The sequence below is a fragment of the Mastigoproctus giganteus genome, chromosome 4 (genome assembly GCF_048544385.1).
Source record: "Mastigoproctus giganteus isolate SK-2022 chromosome 4, ASM4854438v1, whole genome shotgun sequence".
In the NCBI taxonomy this organism is placed as follows: domain Eukaryota; kingdom Metazoa; phylum Arthropoda; class Arachnida; order Uropygi; family Thelyphonidae; genus Mastigoproctus; species Mastigoproctus giganteus.
Genome location: NC_143578.1, coordinates 100,371,981 through 100,393,725, shown reverse-complemented (window position 1 = coordinate 100,393,725; position 21,745 = coordinate 100,371,981). Strand labels below are relative to the sequence as shown.

General features: G+C 38.5%; 1 protein-coding gene across 4 annotated transcripts in view; it reads right to left on the bottom strand.

Annotated features, from left to right (window-relative positions):
* fne (ELAV like RNA binding protein found in neurons) overlaps positions 1-21,745 on the bottom strand; it is a 256,370-nt gene that overhangs the window by 22,804 nt on the left and 211,821 nt on the right. For all 4 annotated transcript variants that reach the window (XM_090372841.1, XM_090372838.1, XM_090372839.1 and 1 more), the window contains one exon: positions 4,704-4,857. In XM_090372841.1, coding sequence (XP_090228967.1) covers positions 4,704-4,857 — 154 coding nt within the window. The remainder of the gene's footprint in view (positions 1-4,703; positions 4,858-21,745) is intronic.

Below are 21,745 nucleotides of genomic sequence, written 5' to 3'. Positions count from 1 at the left end.
TTCTTACTGGAAAACCCTTTATTTTCGTCTGATACTGATAATGGACGTCGGCAGTGGATATTGGTTCATGGAGCGAGTACACGGAACACTTCTCCATTAGTACAGCAATGTTTGACGCGTGTTGAACATTTTATGACGCATTTTCTAATGCATGTTTTATTAGTGTGCTAAATTTACAAAGACTCTTCCATAACCTCGTTTTTTTTTTAACTTTTAAATGTAATTTGTTTTCTTTAAGTTATCTGTAATCAATTCCCGGCTCAGACTGTGAATGTATGCCGCCGGTGGATTGTCTTCATTGCTTGTTTAAGAAGCAGTTTCGTCAGCATACATTATTGGGCCAATCCTCCCAATTCCCTACGGTATAACATGAACATCAGCTCCGATTCCTTGGGGGGGGGGGACAACTCCGTTTTGCGATTACTGTGTCAATATCCTTCCCTTTGCCTCCCTTTGTCTGTGTCCCGATCGCAGAGTGCTCTTTCTAGTGATAAACGTTGCCCTTGATTCATATGCACACGTAATTTTTTGAGAAAGTTTTTGCTACTATCTGTGTCAAAGACCTTGTGAGGTCTAAGAAATATTTACTGAGAACAGTATATTGCTGTGTTTAATGTATTAATTATTAATAAAGATTAGTACTGCGTTTTCTTTGCGTTACACGTCATGTAACGCAAAGAAAATCTCAGCGATTCTTTGTACTAATTATAGAGAATCTTTTACAGAAAAAGTCAGCAGAAAAAATTTCTTTTATGCGAGTAATATGCTTATCCCTGTCACATATGGCTTTTTCCAATAATCTTTTCACTATAAATTTATGTTTTTGTGAATAAATTTTGTTCCCAGTTAACATCTTAATTCCTATGAAAGCAATGAGTGAAGTCATTAAGAATTTATATACCATTGATACCGTGTGATAATGGGGGCAATGCTCCCCTTTTGCTTGGTCAGTGAAACAGTTGCTTCGGACAACATTTGATGATGACCAAATGTTTTTCCGGTTAATATATATTACCCGCCATTTTAACATTTTTCCAGCTTTTTCTTTGTAACTCATAAATATGTCTGTGTAAAATGAAGAGTGCGAAATTTTCACTGCACAGCTGACCTAAAAAAATTAAAATTGTTTGCCACTAGGATTCTCCTTTACCTATTCAATGTGATAGGACACAATTGCTCACCTGAAGTAAATTTTTTTTTCTCGCTGAGCTCTTTGTTAATATGGTTTCGTAATATATAAATGCGTGTTTACAGGTCTTTCTTCCAGATACTTCCTGTTCTTTTAAGGATTTTTATTAGTTGAGAAAATACTTTTCTTTGTTATTAATTTTTCTTTGTTATTTTCCCAACTCAAAGCCTTAAAGAACAACAGTGTCTGGTAGAAGGGCCTATAAAGCATCATTATGATAATACAAGACCACATCAACCCAGAAGTGAGAATTATTATTATTTTTTTTTTCACACTAGCTGTGAGTTAACTTTATCTCATGTTTTCATAATGCCGTATTATAGGCCTTTCTTCCAGACTCTTCCTGTTGTTCTTTATGATTTTTTATGGCTCCTATTTGTAAAGCCATAAATACCAATCCCTTATTGTTCTAAAACACAGGGAAGTGATCTCTGTTTTTCTTTTCTACCTGAATAATTTTTTTTCATTTTATGGACTTTTTTTTTTTTTTTTTTTTTTTTTTTTTTTGAATAATGGTTATAGCGAAGCAGCGATGGCTCATCTCCTGTTATCATGCCTTTAAAATGACTCCTGGACTGTTATTGAAATCAAGATTTCAGCAAATGTACTGTAGACGAACCTTCATTTCTCTTGTCAGTTGTTTGGTGTCCAGCTTTTGCATATTTTTCTGTTACCACCTGCTTCTAATCAGACCTTATACTTTCTTTTGAGAAATTCAGCTCAGCCATTAGTTCTTATAGATCTGTTCATCTAGAATTCATACACAATTTGCGAATTTCGATCATTACAGACTGACCCTGTCTTCCGCTTCTAGCTTTTTCACATGTAATATAGGTCTCTGCAGGACTTACAATATCTGGATACCGGTCATTTTTTTCCGGTATTGAAATACCTGTATTGATACAAAAAATACTGGTTTTTCGGTACTAATTTAAATAAAATAATTGTTTTTAATTTAATCACATAAAGGTTATAAAATCGCCTTTATATGATTATGACGTCGTTATCTCTACTAGCAAATGTTCGACAAATCATCGATAGGACACCATGCAACATTGCAACCTGTCCACAATTCTCGGACAACTTCATGTCTGACCGTATTGTAACTCCCAAGTCCAGTTCCTCCACTACTGACTTTAGTTCAACTCCATTTACTGAGAAAAACGTTTGTTTTTGGAATACCGTATTAATACCGGTATCCCGTATTTTCATAAATTAAAAATACCGAAATACCCGTATTAAGATTTTGACCGGTATTGTAAGCCCTAGGTCCCTGTGATTTATTTTTATTGCCTAGATTAAAATTTAAAATAAAAGAGGACGTTTAATGAGTAACATCTTGGAGATTCAATAAAATTCGAATGAGGCACTGAAAGTGATAACAAAACGGGGGTCCATAATTTCTACTCGAAATAGCAGAATCGTTGAAGGTGTAACTGCCTCTCAATGACTATTGAAGAAGCACGCCATGGAATAACCAGTGTTCAAAACAATTCAGTTTTGTTTTTTTGCTTCCTAGATAGCACATTATTCAGAATAGGAACACTTCTCTTTCTCTTCAAGAAGAAAAATCCCCAGGATGTCTTCTACAAGAGAGATTTTGGACGTTGAGGAAGGAGGACAAAGAATAGAAGCGAACGTTTGCCTGAAAATTTTAGGCCTAATGGCCCAACTGCAGTCTTGGAAACAGGGGAGTCGCCCCACCCCTCCCTTTTTCTCTGCATAACGCTCTCATAAAATCTGCATATTATAAAAAAATAATGTTACATTCCTCCAGACGAAGTGGAATGTTAATCTTTGATAGTTTGAACCGGGTGAAATTTTCCGAGTATTTTTCCAATAAAGTTTAATGTAATCGTAATTCTTGAATCTAGATTTCAATTTTCAGCGGTATAAACCGCTGAAAATTTAAATCTATTACAGTTTATACTAGCAATATTCAAATATAAACAAATATATCTAGTTACATTTATTTTAGATAATAACTCCTCGTGGCCTCCTGAAACTCTTTCCTTTAAATATAATACAGATAAAGAGTGTGCTTTTCGTCACACTTAATATCATTATGCAGAATTAATTGCCTAGGTTGTGAGATGCAAAATTATAACTTGTATGCATGAAATATATGAGGGCTGTTCAAAAAGTAGAGACTGAATCCGAGAAAACGAACGCATTGTGCTTTCACTGCTTGTAGGCTAATTTTCTTCTAAGTATATTTTTTCAGAACAAACATTCGACCTTTCTGTCGGTGCTGGAAAGACTTCCCAAATTCGATTTTCGGACTCGCCCAGAGCGCCTTCGCATGTTAATTAAATTTTTCTACATTTTCGATTTAAGTCACATGGAGGCTGTCTTACTTGTGGAATGGAGTTTTAACTAAAAACTTCACAAACCGGTCAGAGAGGGCAGGTGCATATGGCTGTGAGATACCACATTCCTAAATTGTTTATCAAACTGGATTAATATTCGAATCTCGTTGAAGGGCATCCAGTGTGCTTGTTACTTTCGACCGACATCTGCCCACTTTAAAACTGGAACCGTTCAAGAATTTGTATACGGATCATTGTTGCATCCCCAAATGCTACTTGCATAAATTGCAGTTTCAATCGTTGTCTTTTCGATTTTCATGCAAAAATTTAATGCATACGCGGTTCTATACTCCGGGACGTGGTTAAATGCGATGCACTGATTGAAATGCTGAGCACGAACGAATGAAACAGAGATTAGTTGTAAAAACTTCTGGGTATGCAATAACATGTCAGGTGCTGCTCACTGAACTGACATTCCCGAGCCCGTGCGATCTAAGGTGCATTCAGTCTTTATACTTTTTGCTTAGCGCCCAAATATCCATTTATTTTAATTTCAAATTGCGCAGAATAATGTAAAGTGATAATACGAAATGGTATTTGAAAAGTTTCTAGCCTTATAAAAAAGAAAGAAAGAAAGAATAAAACAATTTGGAAATGACATCTTTTATTCAGAAAATCATCCATAAGGGCTGTGCTTGATATAGCGTTTCCTCAAGTTCTCTAGACGTTATATAAATAGAGCCTTGGTCCTCCAACTAATTGACTGCATCAATAACATTATTTATTTGAAAGTGTCCCCCGTTAAATTGTTTTCAGTGCTAGAAATGGGTAGCAAATCGGAGGGGGAATATGGTGGATTTGACAGAGGTGGCAGATTCGGTAGGGGTCGGTAGAAATTCACAACCACTTCTTGATGGTGTTGCATCGTGAAAATAAATGGACTCATCATGGCAGTCCGTTCAAAAAAAAAACATTACTGTACGGCTCTCTTCTTCTGAGGAGTTATTGGTGTCAGGGAACAAGGCTTAAACAAATACCTAAAAATTATGTAAGATATTCTTTAAGATTTAGATTACATAAATGTCTGTAATTTAATATTATCGTGTTTATTTTTTCAAATAATGAAATAAACTGTTTGGGTAGGCCAGAAACTTTTTAAACACCCCTCCTTGTTTCATGCTCTAAATAACGAAATATTTTAATACCTGTAATGTTGTCACACAGAATCCTAGAGGTGATGATACGGCCGAAAGGATTAAACAAGTTCTCGAGATCTTGTTGGGTCATTGATTTTGGTAACCCACTGACATAAAGATTAGCTCCCTTGATGGCTTCACTGCTTGGCCTGGCATAGGAAACCTGAATGAACAAAGATAAAATTTAAAATTCTCTCAAAAATGATTTTCTTTATACTACTGTTTCCATTTATTTTATTTATAATTTTTTGTTTCTCATACGGTCATAAGGAATCTGTTAATTTTCCCCACAATTTGGTTTCAGAATTATTTCCAGCAGAAAATTTTGTATTTAATGGCATATGTGTTTTGTTGTAGGGTTTTCAGGCGCATCAGCAACTTGGACCATATTGTGCCATTGCACATAATGTCTGAACACACTTGTACAGACATTATGTGCAATGTCTGTTCACGGGCAGAATTGCATGTTTTACGGTTGAAAATGTGGAAATAGTTCAAGGGGGAGGGAACCTACTCCCTCCGCCTGCAGCCTCGGTTGAAGAGAACTTTAGAAGTTCCTCTAATCATAGATGGGAATCGAATCCAGACCTCTCAAAAAGAGTGATAAGTGGCAAAACCACTATACTGTCACGGAGGATTATATATTTGTGAATGGAATGCAAAAATAAAATATTGAACATATACGTGGGGAGGTTTAAAAGTTTAACTTCCCATAGAAGGAATGCTGGAAAGTTGTAAAAACCTATTTAATTTTAAGTTAACTTAAAGGAACTTAAAATTAAGTTAATTTAATTTTAAGTTCCTTTAAGTTAACACATCTTCTGGCACGATCTACTAGATTTCCTAACCCGCTCAGATGAAATTTAAAAGGTTTTGATGACTCGAAGAAGTTGCTGACTGCATCCATTGCAGCATTGTCACTGTCGAATTTCTGGCCTTTCAAGTCCTTTTAAGATTTCGAAATAGAAAATAGTACATAGTGTTTGGGGAGAGGGCACCACCGGTGGTTTCCCAGAACTGCGCCATAAGTACTCTTGTGAAGTATACATTACTCAGTAAAAGCCAGACAAAAGTATTGTGCGTTGTATATGAGAAGCATTATGTTGGGTTCCGTTGTTGTGGTCTGGCTTTTAGCCGAGGACCCTTAATGGGACCCCATATTGCCCGTACACGCCACTAGGAGGTAAGCCAGGCTGCCCATTATTTTCTGGCAGGTACTGCCACCTAATTGCCTGAGCATTCAGTGATAGGACCTATAAAAAAAAAACACAGATAGATTTGGGAATATGAAAGTCAAGTGGGAGGGAAATAGTAAGAAATATTGAGACGTAGATGAAGGCGTCCTTAAAATTATTCGGTGGAGTAAACGCCACTAGACGAGTGGGGGGAAGGGAATGGGAGTCAAAAGATACCAGATAGGAGTTTGGTATTGATCGCCACTTGGCACACAAATGACGGTCAAGAGGCAAGGTCCTTTTCTGTGGTTTAGCCATGTCCAAGTAACTTTCACAATTGAAGATTTCACAATATTGAAAAGGCCACAATTGAAGATGTGCAGAAACATGGTTCGGAAACCATGTTTCTGTGTAAATCTCTGTGGTATAGTCATATCCGGGTATTTGTCATGGTTGAGCCGTAAGGTTCTTATCTGTGGTTTAGTCACGTCCAAGTAACAGTTTCAATTTGAAGATGTGGAAGTCACGATTGGGAGACCAAGTCCCATCAGTGGTTTTGTCAGTCATGTCCAGGTATTTGTCGCAATTGAAGGTTCTCAGTATGTGTCTTGCTTACGGGTTTTAATCACATCAAGATTGTTTAAACTCATCCAGGTGTTTTTCACAATTGGTAGGTCTCAATATCAGAAGTTTGGTGTATATTATTCACTATTCAGTGATTAACTCATCGGCATGTATGTTCCTAGGATTTTTTTCTTCGTCTTGCAAAGAGCTCCTGGGCAAAATTTGCAAATGCCGTGTACTCTTCTTTATTATCCATGTATGATTGTATCTTATGTATGATTGTTCCCCTCGTACAGGTGACAATCATACATAAGATGGTGCCAATTTTCCAGCCCCCCCTCAATGATGTCCAGTGACGTTAGCTTGGCTTTAATGGATCAATGGCCAGTAAGTAGGTAAGTTGTCTACAAACCCCGGTGAGAACCATGGGGAAGGTCGGGGGAAGATCATTTTTACATTCGGCAAAAATTTATGGGTGATTTCACCTTTTGTAGAGTTAGACCACCTACTCTGCCATTCCTGCAGGTGGTTAAGTAGGCGTTGCTTCTTTTCCTTACATCCATTAGCCAGGTTGGTTGTGTGGTTGAGGATGGTATGTGAAACTCCTTTTGAAAGCTGGTATAGCAATTCCCCTTCGTACCAACTCCAAATCAAGGGGCAGAGCACCTGCCAGAAACTGGAGAGCATGGGTGCCGACCGTACAGCAGGCGGGAGTAATAACAAGCAGAATGGACCGCTGAATGGTATCCAGTATTTTCCTGTTGGAGGCCATCACTGTTTTGGTGAACCAGATTCCTGAGACATAAGTAACGATCGGTATAAACATAGCCTTATAGAATGATGAGAGGGTTCGTCGTTTGGCCCCAGTCCCGGCATGGGAACCTAGCAACAAGAGCAGCATAGTTCCGGATTTTGGTTCGGAGGTATTTCAGATGTGGCTGGAATGAGAGCTTAGTATCAAGCATTACTCCAAGGTACTTCATTTGCGTTGACAGTTTAATGGTCTTTCCATCTATTTTAATTTGGGGTGGTGTGCCAATATTTAGTTTGCCTTTCAAGAGTATGAAAATAGTCCATTGGAACCCCGCCGACACATTTGTGAATCCGGAAACAAAGTTGTTACAGCGTCTGTTCGCGTTGTTACAGAATCCGCCTTACTAAATGGACGTAATCCATTGGAGCCAAGTCCATTTAGTAGGGTGGGTGCTGTAACAGCGCGAACCGACAAGTCACGCAGTGTTGCCGGAGTCACATATGCGTCGCCGGTGCATTGTCTTGACGTAAGATGACTCCTTTGGCCAATTTCCCGCGCCTCTTGAGCTTGAATTTCTCGCGAAAATGTCTCAATAGTATTAAAATAATACTCGGTATTGATAACAGAAACCCAGGAAATCAACCATAATCACTTCGGCATTCTAGAAGCTGATGCCATAACTTTATCAGCTGACTTCTGCACTCGAAACTTTTTAGGAGCGGAAAAGAGGGATGCTTTCACTGTTTCGATTGTTATTTTTGTTTCAGGGTCGAAGTGATGCACCCACGTTTCATTCATAATGACATACCACCCCTAAAACTGAGCTTCATTAGCTTCAAAATGCTGCACAATCTCATGACAACACCTCGCTCTTTCCCGTTTTTGATCTGCATTCAGTGCTTTGGGAACTCAAAAAAAAAAAAAAAAAAAAAAAAAAAAAACCCCTTCAAGAAACCTTCGAAAAAGGTTTTCAGTGTGCTTCAATGTTATTTTGAGATCTTGCTTGATGAGATAATGAATGGCATTCACATTTGCAGATGCCGATACGGTGACAGGTTAAAGATGGACCCCACTGTGGGGTCCATCTTTAACAATATTTCGTCCACACTTAAATTCTGTAAGCCAGTTTTTGACCATGGCGTATGAAGGACAAGATTCCTCTAACATATGATCTACGTCTTCATGAATTTCTTTTGGGGACATTTCTTTTTAACGAAGGTACTCAATGACTGAACGGTGCTTGATTTTCTCAACAGTCGCCACGTCTTCATCTTCTATACTTCAACGCCCCTGGGGCCGTTAGACATCGAACAATTCACTTTAACTTCAACATCTTCTCTGTAAAGGAGAAGACTATAGTTGCAAACCTGAAAATTTTATCGTTTTTCATGAAAACCGTTGCGATTTATATTGGTCTAAAACTTTTCACCCCCCCCTGGTATGGGGAGTTCTTTATTTTTTAAGTCATTGAGTATCAGCATATTGTGTCTGCAAATTGCGTGTATTTACTTAGTGTTTTTTTTTATATACCAGGAATTAAAAATACTTCCGATTTTCCCCAAAAAATTTCAGGATGAAAAATGGCGACGATTTTCTGGAAAAAAAGCCATCCCCCACCACTGAGACTTTAGTTTGTGAAGGTGGGCCCGAGCCACACTATACGATCTCGCCGTGTATAGGTTGTACCCAGCAAGACCGATCAGTGAAGTGGTGAACGTTTGCGTAGTTTGGTGTGGGACCAATTCTGCTCAAGGTGCGAAAAAGAATTCCAGTTCAAGTTCCTTCCATTTAAATTTTGTGTTTATGCTCAGGGACGACCACACGGTCAGAGGAGTTCACAAGGTAGAGAGAATACAAGAAAGAGCACCGTATTCAGCAGTCACGGGCTTGAACCCGGGTCATTCAAGGCACGTGTGCTTATGCACCCGGGCGCCTGACCACTCGGCTACGGCGTCGGCCCTCGTGATATTGAAGGATATCGATCGTAGCCACTGTAATATCATTGAATGCATACATGCAATAAGCATCTACTTAGAGTTTATACGTCAGAAAAACAATTCGCAAAGTATAATTTATGATATAATATTGAATAATTATTTTATAATCCGACGGGCCATCTTAAAATTGAAATGTTTAATATCAGCAGCTTTCGTTTCGAAGCAGTAAGAAGTTTAAATTTCTGCTGTTTCTCATCAGTAATTCATTTACAAGTTCGCATATAAGCATGTCACAGTTTGTGAAGAGCTGTCTTAAATTATTATTTAATGAAATTTAGTTTTGGGAATAAAACTGACTTAGGCAATGAATTATAAACCTTTTTCGCGCCATATCATTTCCATTTCGACCTCTGGCCGAAAGAATACAAAACTTTAGGATCTCTAGTAAAACTGGGTGGCCAGATTTTTAGGGATGAAAATCTTGACAAAGTGAATTCTGTTATTTGACCATGAGGTGCAAGTATGAATCTCTAAATTGAGCTTATTCTGTAGTCAGTTTGTGTGTTTTATTGTACGAAAAACCGTGCCATCCTCACCTTAGACATAATAACTCGGCCATGGTGTGGAAAAAGTCCAAAAAAAATATTCTTCCCCATTTTGACGGAATTCTAACCAATGCCTTTTCCAAAAGGTGTGAAGGACAGTGAACGTGGCGATTATGTACATTCCATCCTTTTGCCAAGATAATTTCTTAGTTCTGGTTTATTCTAATGAAGCAGTTTCTACTGTTCACTCTATTGAACTCTGTGAACTGGAATCGGATGTAGGCCAAACAAAAACTTTCCATATCGGTAGCTCAATTGGTGACTGTTCTAGAAAAGGAATGGTGGACTATACCGGCTGAGTTAGTTGGGGGAAGCCTACCGTGGGCGATGAGCTATTAGCAACCGAAGTGAGACCGATGTATTATTGGAGCGAGTGAAAGTGACCTCACAGTGAAAACGACGTGCTTCCGGTTATTTTTGGAAATTAGTGTAACTTTCCTTTTTCCCAGTTCAGTATCCAACTTTGATTTATCTTTCCAGTTACTTTTTTCCAAAGCTCAAATCTCATTCGTCATTCATATGCTATTAATGTCCACCTGTAATTAAAGGTAATTTTAATTTCTGTGGTGTTTAATGAATTCTTCACTGAAAACTACGAAAATGAATAAAACGGACCAGTATTGATCGTGATCTGTAACAACTTGATGTTAAAGTTGGTACAAATCACAGTGCGAAGAAAAATGTGTATTTTTGGTTAAAAAATAAATGCTTTTAATTTTTCTTTTTGTGTGAATTAGAAAACTGTTTGCAGTACGTAGTTCATATTCACAGAGGTGAAATAATTATGCCTATGTTACTAATGGACAAAATAACATCAGTTAATGGCAGTTTCTTTTAAAAAAGATTTATGGGTGAATCATGAGGCTTTTTTTTTTTTTCCCACCTGCATCCAAAGATGTTTCTATTGGGTTCACGCCAGTGAATTACCAGGCCAAGATAAAGCTTTAACGTATTTTTTAACGACAAAAAGTTCTTAACACTCTTTTCTCGGTGAAACGGGGCAAAGTCATCTTGAAAAATTAATTTTCCGTTGTCGAAGAGGCCTCTCGCTGAGGGTATCGTTTGATAAGAAAGAACATCTTTGTACGTTGTGGTATTCACAATGTTGTCAAAGAACTGCAGTTTTTCCACACCGTTGGCCGAAGAATATACCCAACTATTAGTGTTGAGAAATTTAAAAGTCTTGATCGTACATGAAACATGCAGAGTTTCACTGCAACTGCTAAAAAAAAATCTGCAGCCACCCAGACTATTTTTTGGTTAATCACTAAACCAAACTTTCTACCACTTTTCTTTATTTTAATGCTGGCGTGTTTAGTACACGTAATTACCCGTGTTATTTAGTGAGCAGTAGCTTCTTAATTTATTTTTGTTTTTTCTTGCATCAAATCGAAGTCTTCGTTTAACCTTGAGACTGCAGGATGTGCCCGCTGGTAAGCGCGTCAAAAAAAAGAAAACACATCGTAAGACGAACCTCTTTTAACAGTAACGCTAAATACTAATTACTTTATTAATAAGAATACTTAATTATAATTTAACCACTGTGAAACGAAAGATTATTTTAGTAATAAATGGTTACAAATTCATAGTTTATGCAGCAATGCCCAACAGGATTAGGTTTTTGAGGAGACTCAAAAATCTAAGAGATTAGATTTGAGACAATAATGCTTCATCCTCAATCTTAGACTGCGTTCTGGTCCACATAGCACTGGTGGGTTTGTGCGGTAAGTTTTAGCCTCACATACCTTTCATGGTCGACACGGAGTTATTTAAGGGTATCGAGCGTGTTGTACGGGAACATCCTGTCGAGTAACTTTAGTCTGGTTCTAGCTAGTAAGCACGTTGAGTAGATACTTCATAATGCTCTATATAGGTTAGAGGACCTAGTGAGAATTTTAGCCATGGTACCTCCATCTTAATGGCGCTAAACTTTTTAGAACAAGAATGTTTTTCTTAATGAGTAAAATTTATGGGGGGGGGGGTTCATGCTATGGAAGTGTACTGAAGTCTTCTGATTTGGTGAGGTGGGCTTTTCCTAGTTAGCAATTTAACCAGAGAAGAGTCCAATATTTGACTTCTGAGGGATGCAGTTATCGAAGATACTTGCGTCCATGTCCAAAAATTTCAATGTAGTAATTAATGAATACAAATCCCTTATAAAAAGGTGAGCAGATCAGGTTCTATTATCCGAATTTTTTTTTCTGTTTAACTGTGTGTAGTATCGACCTAGGATAATCGAGGTCCCGCTGTATAATTGTTTCATTGCCGTTTTATTGGAGTGTACTGGAGTTTACAAAAAGTTTGCAGTTGCGCTTATTTTATGGTTTCTGTATTCTAAACAACTGTTGAAGTCGGCTATCGGTCTTCACAGAGAGCCACAAACACAGCGCTGAAGCGGGACTCACTTTTCCGCAGGAAAGTGATGTTCCTAAGATATTGAATTGTCAAAGGACTGAGTCGTATTTTAAAAGTAGCGTGTATTCTTGTGACTTTTACATACAAGTATTATCTGAGAATACATATGAAAAGCAAAAAAGTGTGAATTCATCCAATATAACAACTGAGTAGAGAAGATATTTATAGTTGCGTAACGGTTTGTGAAAGGAATCTTAAGTACTGCGCCTCGTACATGTGATTACGTTTGTTGGTATGTGTTTTAATATTTTATTTGTTATATATTTTTTTATAATTAAATCACACAAAATAAGAAAGTCCCTGTTTGTATGAGCAGTAAAAGGCAAAAGCAATATGTATATATAAAATAATAATACAATAAATAGTATTAGTAAAGTCAAGTAATACAAGGAAGCGGACCTTTTCTGCATCAGCCAAAAAAAGGTAAAATAAAAATAATATAAAATAAAATAATAACACAACAGAATATTCGTACTGTTCTCATTCCCACAAGGTAGGCGCAATATGGCCTAAGTAGCCCTTGCGCCAGAAAATCCCACAACAATAACCCCAAATTGAAGCAGTTCTGCTTTTAGTTGTGCCTGCTATTCAGTGCCGGTTATTCCACCTGCCCATAGGTGAACTTCACAAGATCCAGTCTTCTGTTATTTCCTACGATTTTATGTATGTGTCCTCTTTCTCGTCCCACCTGCAAGGGAGAACGCAATATATATACCTCTATGTGATAACTCCTTTCTTCAGTGGAGAAAATACTCCCTATCAAATCAAAATCTTAGACAGTTACATGATGCTCATGCATTAGTCAATACTCGGTCTTCATGTATACACAGACTGCTCAAAAACTGACATCCGTAGTAGCTGCAGTGGTCCTTCCTACATCCACTGTCTTTGTCTAGTTACCAATTGAATGCAGTGTTTTTACACCTGAACTGTATGCAATAAAAATGGCCTTGAATCTCCTTAACGACCTATTAAATACCCAGGTCGTAATATATACAGACTCTTTAAGCGCAGTGACTTAGAATAAACTACAACATTCCCATTCACTTCTTAAACAAATCAGATCACAGTTATGTAACCTCGATGAAAAGAAGCTGACTGTCAAATTCTGCTGGATACCCAACCTTGTCGGAATTCCAGGAAATGAGCGTGCAGATGAAGCTGCTAAGCGCCCTGCTTACTTTGACTCCATCTCATTTTCTTACTCTGATTTCAAACCAATCATACAACGGATATGTACTGAGATGTGGTCTGAAATGCGGCGTACCCAGACAGGAAACAACTTCTTGAGATAAAACAGAATCCACAGTTGTGGAGATCTAGTTTCAGACTAAACAGGCACGAAGAGGTCGTGCTTGCAAGAGCACGAATTGGCCATACACATCTAACGCACCTCTTTTTACTGGTAGGAGAAGATCCTCCACTTTGCTTACACTGTAGCTCCCTACTTACCGTTAAGCACATCCTGATTGAATGTGCACATTACCATTCAGTTAGAATTACATGTTTCAAATCACAGCTTAATTTACAAAAACCTCTACAACTCTCCCATATACTTGGAGATGATAGCAATTTCTCAGAACGTTTTACTTACCTGAAAATGATTAACGTCTACATAGTGTGCATAGTGCATAGTGTTAGGGTCAGGCGCCACCTGTGATTTCTCACATCTGCGCCATATGTACACTGTGAAGAATACAGAACTACTGTAAATGCCAGAAAAGTGTTGTCTGTTGTATATGACATATTGCGTTAGGTTCTGTTGGGTGTCCTGGCATTTGGCCGCAGGGCCCCTGGTGGGACCTCACGTTGCCCGCACACACCGCTAGGAGGTAGCCAGGCTGCCCATTATTCTCTGGCTAGTCTCCGCCAGGGTCGCCTGAGCGTCCTGGACGAAGACCAAGTTAAAAAAAAAAAAAAAAAAAAAGAGAGAAAGAGAAGAGAAGAGAAGGCCTGGGGAACAAGAGGAAGGGGGGGTCTGAATGTGAGGAACAAGCTAAAGTGGACAGATAGAGAAGGCAGTCCACCCGAGTAAGGAGAAATAGGGGATGGGTAGAGGGATCAAAAGTCACAGGGGCAGGCGCCACTGTGCGAGTGCCAAAGGCCAAGCACTCTCTGGGAGTCAGCTTTTCAAGTAGTGCCAACCATGATGATGCCAGCATAGTATTTTAATCTTCAGTCTTACTCTTTTATCAGTCGGGAAAATGCTATCCGACCCCAGTTTGTGTTTGTACATGAGGGTCGTTGTTCTGAGCAGCTCTAAGTTCAGCAAACTTTGCCCGTCTGATGGTAAAGACAGCTTGTGCGTAACTCGTTAAGGCTTTGTATGTTGTTTCATTCTGAAGCAGGTATGTTTCATGGTTACGAGGGTTCTCCTGGATTTCAGTAAAAAATTTGAGCCTACAATCATCGTAAGCAGGGCACTCATACATGAGATGCCCCCATGACTCCTCTTCGCCACAGTGGCAGAATGGATTGCTTTCAATTCCCATTGCTGTCAATTTTTGTTGAAAGGGCCCATGTCCTGTGATCAGGAATGTAACTTGCAGTCCAGGTGAAAACCAGGAAGGAGACTTCGGGAAAGTCATGTCAATGGATGGGAGGAATCTTCTGGTAATTTCTCCTTTGGGCGTGGTTTCCCATGAATGCTGCCAAATTCCTTGAAGGTGTGTGAAGATACGTTTTCTTTCTTGTTTCAGGTCATTGGTAAGCTGCAGTTGAAGATTTAACAACTGTGTCGGAATTCCCTTCTTTAATCGATGGTAAAGTCCCCTTTTAATCACCTCAAGATAGAGTGGCAAGCATCCAGTAATAACCTGTAGGGCAGGGGTGCTGACAGTGCGACATGCCCTGCAGATAGATAACATCATGAATCTTTGTATTGAGTCAAGTTTACGCTTGTTCTTTTCCAGGATAGCCTTTGTACACCAAACTGAGGCTCCATAACACACAATTGGGAGAAACGCCACTTTATAGATGAGAGACAAAGCTTTATGCTTCAAACCCCAGTCCGCTCTGCTGACTCTTCTTATCATAGCCGTATACTTTCGGATTTTTGTGGATAAGTACTTCAGATGAGAGTGAAAGGTAAGACCGGTGTCAATGTAGATTCCCAGGTATTTGACTTCTGTGTAGAGACGTATAGGGATGTTATTTAACTTCATTGTTGGAGGCCTGCGTATTTGTAGCTTTCCTTTGAGGAGAATCGATTTTGTTTTCTCACCAGAAATTGAGAGGTTGTGGAGTGCTGCCCAGTTTTGGAGCTTTTCTAGAGCTGTATTTGCTTTTGCTTCCAGTGCCGCTCTTGTGTCACCTTGCACCACCAGAACAAGATCATCAGCGAAGGCTAAGGGTCTGGCTCCACCCAGGTCAAACCCCAGGAACTCGTCCAGAACAATGGACCAGAGGAATGGCCCAAGCACAGAGCCCTGGGGGCAACCCCGGTGAACGCATCTTGTCATAGTCTGGTATTTGTTTACAACTTGTAATTTTCTATTGCTGAGATAGGATTTTAGACTATTGTATAGGTTTTTGGACGTGTTTGCCTGCCGAAGCCTCCGAAGGACACTGGGCCACCACAGTCGATCGAAGGCACCAGCAAAGTCCACCATGATGGCTAGAGTATACTTTGAAGTTGTATGTGTGGCCTGGGTAATCAAGTTATGTAAAGCGTCTTCAGTGCTGGAGCCTGTCTTGAATCCAAACTGACATGGTGAGGTGAGTTGCTTATCGGTATAGCAGATGGAAAGGCGATACAGCAGAAGTCGTTCTAGAAGCTTGGCCAAAACGGAGATTAACGTCTACAGTCACTTTTAGACCTATTTCCTATAGCGTATACAGTCACTTCTAGACCAAAGTAACAGGCGCAATTTGGCCATAGTAGCCCTTGCGCCATTAAACCCCAGTCCAACAACAGAAAGGGAGAACACACGTTCCTCATTCATTTTACTCACCCCGTCAAAGCTTCATACACCTCAACAGATCTGTTCTTAATGTTAAAGCTCAAATTCAGTTAATTTGTGTACAATACTTCTGGAATTACTGTACAGGTCAAATTAAGCTTGGTACTTTATTGCTTTTGACAGCGGTATAGTGTGTTTAGGGTCTAACGGCACCAGGGACTTCCCCCCATCTCCGCGTAGCGTAGTATACATTGTGGTGTGATACAGAACACTGTAGAGGTCAGAGGTTTAAGTGTATGGATATTGTGGTGTGTAGTGTTTTGTACCGTTGTTCATCTGGTCTTTTAGCCGTTGGACAGCGGTAGTGAGATCTTAGATTTCTGGTATTTACAGACATAATATATACGATGCAGCTTGGCTTAAGTTGCTGGTGCTCCTAAAGCCCTACAACAGCAAAAATAACCTAGATTGTTGGTGGATTTTACTTGTATTACAATTCCTCTTCCGATACTTAGGCTAATGTGCGTTTTCAAAGCGCTCTTAGAGAGAATGAGTGCATTTCTTCCCCTAAAACGTAGAAATACAATAAAATGTAGAGATATAGTAGCAATTGAGTACATTGGATCAAGTTGGATAGCCCGGAACAGAAAACAGTGCAGTCTTTATACGTATGCGAAGGTAACAAAACAAAGTTGAAATGAATATCTTCTGTGATTAATAACACTGGCCAAACCGGGGAAAAAAATCGTACATCCGGAGCAGAAGTTGCAGATTATAAAGGAAATTGATCCGCTTATTCGAGAAATACCAAAATTATATCTTTATCACGTCTCCATTGAACTATACTGTAAACTGAAATTTTACTAACTTAATAAATGACACAGTATCATACAAAATTACAGTCTTGGTTTAAATTTTTTAATCAAACATAATGTACTATATACATTCTATTTCTTCAGAAATGTTTCCAAATGAAAGTTTTTCTTATAGTCCATTTTGCGTTCCCTCTTAGTAAATGAGACGTTTTCTTCCATCGTGGCAGTCTCCCAGCGACCCTAGTATCTCTTTTCTATCGCGGATAGCCTTGATGAAAGCATTCTCCTTGCTCATCGCTGAAATCTCCCACATTAAGGATAAAACTGAGATGGGAATGAAGAAACGAATTTTCAAAGACATTCTGCAGCCCATATCTTTATAACATTGCAGTAAAATTGACACCAGAGATTCATAACTATCTTCTTTCCTTCTTCGAAATAATGCATGCACAACTGCTTCAAACAATTGCCAAGCTGCTGATTCGATATCTCATAGGCATAGATTCAAATGCATCGTATTTGAGGCTCAATGAAAATTCCTTCTTTCAGTTTTGCCTCTGTTAAATTGGGAAACACTTCCTTCTTTATCCTTAATGTCTTACAATTCCTCATTAATCCAAGCTTTTTGTGTAACGGTGGAAGGAGAACCTTTTTTGGTTCACGCAGTGGAACATATTTTATATTATTCTCCCTGGTAAAAATTCCTTTCTTTTCCCGCTGCTATACAATGCAGTTTTTCTGTTATCCGACAAACGTAGAAAACAGCAGTATTTTGTGAAACCTCCCTGCTGACCAGTAAGTAATCCAATCACTTTAAAGTTCAACACAGAAATTTCAAGAAAAGTTATGGTACTTTTTTGGACTCTGGATCTCGGACATATTTTTGTAGGCGTCTTTCAAGCCAATAGTACGAAGTAGGGGAACTGATGGAATGTACTGTGCAGAATAAAACTAATTTTAAACTTAATTTTGGGACATCAGTAAATACAAGCATTCATTAGGATTGTGTTCAATACTCAGTTCGTTCAGAAGATTAATAATATCTTTATATAAGCACAAACCCCTTCAGTAATGAAAACACTTTGTGATGCTTTCGATACACTGTAATTTTTGTTCCTGCTTCAAGTAACTTACAGTAACCTCAAGTAACTGCAGTTGTAACCTAGAACCAAGGAATTCTGGTTGCTGTTTAGGTAAGTGTAAATCACGAACTAATCATTCAGCTCTTCTTGCTTAATAATTATGGTCATTGGGAAGGTGTCAAAGTTTACTGATAATTTAAAGGTGAGAAAGGTGGTAAAACGACAAACAATAGGCCACTTTTCTTTAGAATGACTTAGATCGATTGCACAAATGGTTTGAAAAATGGCGACTGAAGTTTAATGCTTCTAAATGTAAGGTTTTGCACCTAGGGAATAGAAATTCAGGAGTTACTTCAAAGAACTTGGGGGAGGAGCGGAGTTAAGTGGTTCAGGACGAAAGGGAGACTCGGGGACTTACGATTCAATCAGACATAATTTTTCTGTAGCGTGTACAAGAGGCTAAGGCACAATGTATCTTGTCTATGATATATAGGACCTTCACCAGTAGGAAAAATTGTCATTGTCCCTTTGTATAAGACAACGGGGAGACCACGTTTTATAAAGAGTTCAGAGAAGGGTAAGCAGGTTAGTGAGAGGTGCTAATTGATGCCCATATGAATAACGGCTTCATATGGACAAAGGAAGTGCGGCCTACAAAGCTTGGAAACTATAGATCTTAGGTGGCACATGATAGGAATGTACAAAGTCGTGAAGGGAATCAGTAAAATGGCCAAAGGTGGTATATTTTCACTGGAAGAAGAGCTAGGGGACAAAATCAAAAATATCTGGGGAGTAACAGAAGGCTGGATCTCATGAAGTTTATCTTCGATTAGCGTATCGCAGATCATTGGAATGAACTGCTTGCAAAAGTAATCGAAGAGGATAGTCTGGTAAAGTTCAAAGCGGCATCAAACAGGCACTTTTACTGCATTTTGGCAGATGCCGAAAAACTTCGCTTTCTTGCATTATTACTATAACTAAATAAATTAAATTGGACCCCGACACAACAGTCATATACTAGGAGGGCAATAGAGAAGATTATACATAACATGGTCTTAGATGGATGATGCATGCGTGTTTTCAAAATATACACTTTATATTAGTAAACTTATCAACACTTTTACAGTACGAATTTCACAGACTTGATAACTAGATGTCTATTAAACATAACATTTTAAACTTTGTACAAAAACATACAAAGCTAAGCATATAAGTCATTTTGCAATGCAATGGCTGTTTTAAAACTGTAAATTAGCATAGGATTTCTTCGAAAACCATTTTTCTGTAACCTTTATTTTCGCATATCCTCCGAAGATCCATATCATTGACAAATCTGAGTGCTGGGAACATGCTGCCCAAACAGCCCAGCTGATTAAGAGGGAACGTATCTGGCTCTCTGTTGGTCTGCAATTAATCTTACGTTGCTTGATAAGTCTGTGGATATCCGGAGCATAAAGTCTTCTCGTTATGTTTGGAGAGGATAATTATAAGTATCCATGGGGTTGATTCCACAAAGCGAGAGTAAGACTGTCTTGGAGATAGTGAGGGGAGTTTCCAACTATTAAATTAAGGTAATATCCAATATTCCAGCCCGATGTACGGTTTCGTAAAATGAAACTAGTCATTTTGTCACTAGTTTTATATTACAAAGTCCAACCAGTTCTTGTCAAGCAATGCGAAGAGTAGCAAGAGATTCATTTTTGCTCCCCTAAAATGATATCACAAGGAAAGGTTTCTCTCCCATACCAAGCCGAGGTCTCTCTGATAACACTCTGCGTGGTTTTCGATGTTTATAAACTAATAGCTGTTTTTAACTCAGTTTTTTACGTTGATTCCAGAAATGTTATCAGTTTTTTTTTTTTTTTTTTTTCACAGATCAATTAAGTTGATGTCATGAGTTATATTATTGACTGTATTAAGTTAGGCGTAAATGCTAGGAATTCGTGAACTAAATCTTCACATGTTGGCAACACTGCCTTCCTCCATTTGTTTCTTGACCTTGAGAGCTCCATGCTGTTATCACTGTGAGCCCAGTTTATTTTCGAGGTTATCGTGTCAGAGTTGCCCTAAAATGAACTTATTTTGTTATATTTATGGAAGTTTATTTCTTCAAGCAAAGACAAGATATTACAGAATTTGTAAAAAAAAAAAAAAAAAAGAAAAGAAAAGAAAAAAGTGTATTGTGCTTATTTTGGAGTGAAACTCGGTGACAAAGATAAACAATGAGCTCCACATAAACTTTGCCTAATCTGTATTGAAGCATTTGAGACTGTAGAAAAATGGTAAAGAGAATGCTATTGCCATTTGCAATTCCTTTGATTTGGCGGGAGCCTGAAAACCACTGTTAGTTTTGATGACTGTTATTTTTGCTTAGTTAATGTCGCATTGTCACTATTATGGGTATTATTGCATCAAGCAATCATGTAACCATTCACTGCCTGCAATAAAGATATTAATAATGTAGAGGGATACAGTTCAAAGAATAAGAAGGGCATTGTGTATCCCAATATTCTGTCTGCCACTGGACCAGTCCCATAAAGAGATAACCTGCCGATTCCATGTCCTCCATTTTGGAGAATCTAGCAGCAGACAGTGCTGAAAGTGACGCTTCTGAAGATGAAACAGAAGTCTACACGCCTGGCGACACTGAAGCCAGCCCTCAACTGTTTTTCTCATGGTGCAGACACAGAGAAAGAGAACTAGTCCCCTGCTTTTGTAAGAGACGATTCTATGGTTTTTGTAGTAGTATAAATTACTTGATGAACTGTTTAGGAATAATTTGAAATCCTACACAGTGGAGATTTTCGTTTGACTCGTCAAAGGTTCTCAAAGGTGTGTTGCTCCACAATGGAAATAAATATAAATCAATTCCAGTAGCTTACTCTGTGCATTTGAAAGAAACACGTGAGAACTTGAAGTCATTGACAAATATTAAGTATGAAGAGCGTGATTGGTTGGGGTATGCTGTGATAGGCACGTTACTTGGGCAGCAAATCTGGCTACACAAAAATTCCTTGCTTTTTATGTGAGTGATACAATCGGGCAAGGAGGAAACACTGGGATGTCAAGGTATGGCCAAAGAGGGGTAGGTTGTTGCCTGAATCAAAGAACACAGTTCATAACCCACCGGTAGACCCCAAACTTTGCACATTGAACTGGGTTTGATTAAACAGTTTGTTAAAGCTTTACCTCAGGAAGGTCCTTGCTTCGACTAATTTTGTACTAAATTCCCTTTGATCACCCAAGAGAAGCTAAAACAAGGTATTTTTGTTGAACCTCAAATTTGTAAATTGATGAGGGAACGATATGTTGAGGGAACTATGAATAAAATGGAAAAACAAGAATAGATTAGCTTCAGGTCTGTTGCTGAGAACTTCATAGGGAACAACAAGGCTCCAGACCACAAGAATATGGTTGAAAATAATTTGGCAAATTTCAAGAAGCTGAGCTGCGACAAGAATGTCAAGGTACATTTTTTACACTTCCATATAGACTACGTCCCAGAAAATCTAGGAAGTGTTAGCGAAGAAGAACAGGGTAAAGGGTTTCACCAGGACATTCTAGTCATGGAGATCAGGTACAAGGGGAGGTGGAAAGGTTAACCTGATGGCTGACTATTGCTCGATGTTGAAGAGGGACTGTAAAGTAGAAGGATCTGCAAGAAAATCAAAGAAACAAAAATTTGACCAATCGTAGATTTTTTTTTTTTTTTTATTATTATTTTAAAATGAAGTTAGTGTTCAGTGGACTTTTTACCATACTGCCCTTTTTAATAGTGTTTTCAACATGTATTTAAATATGA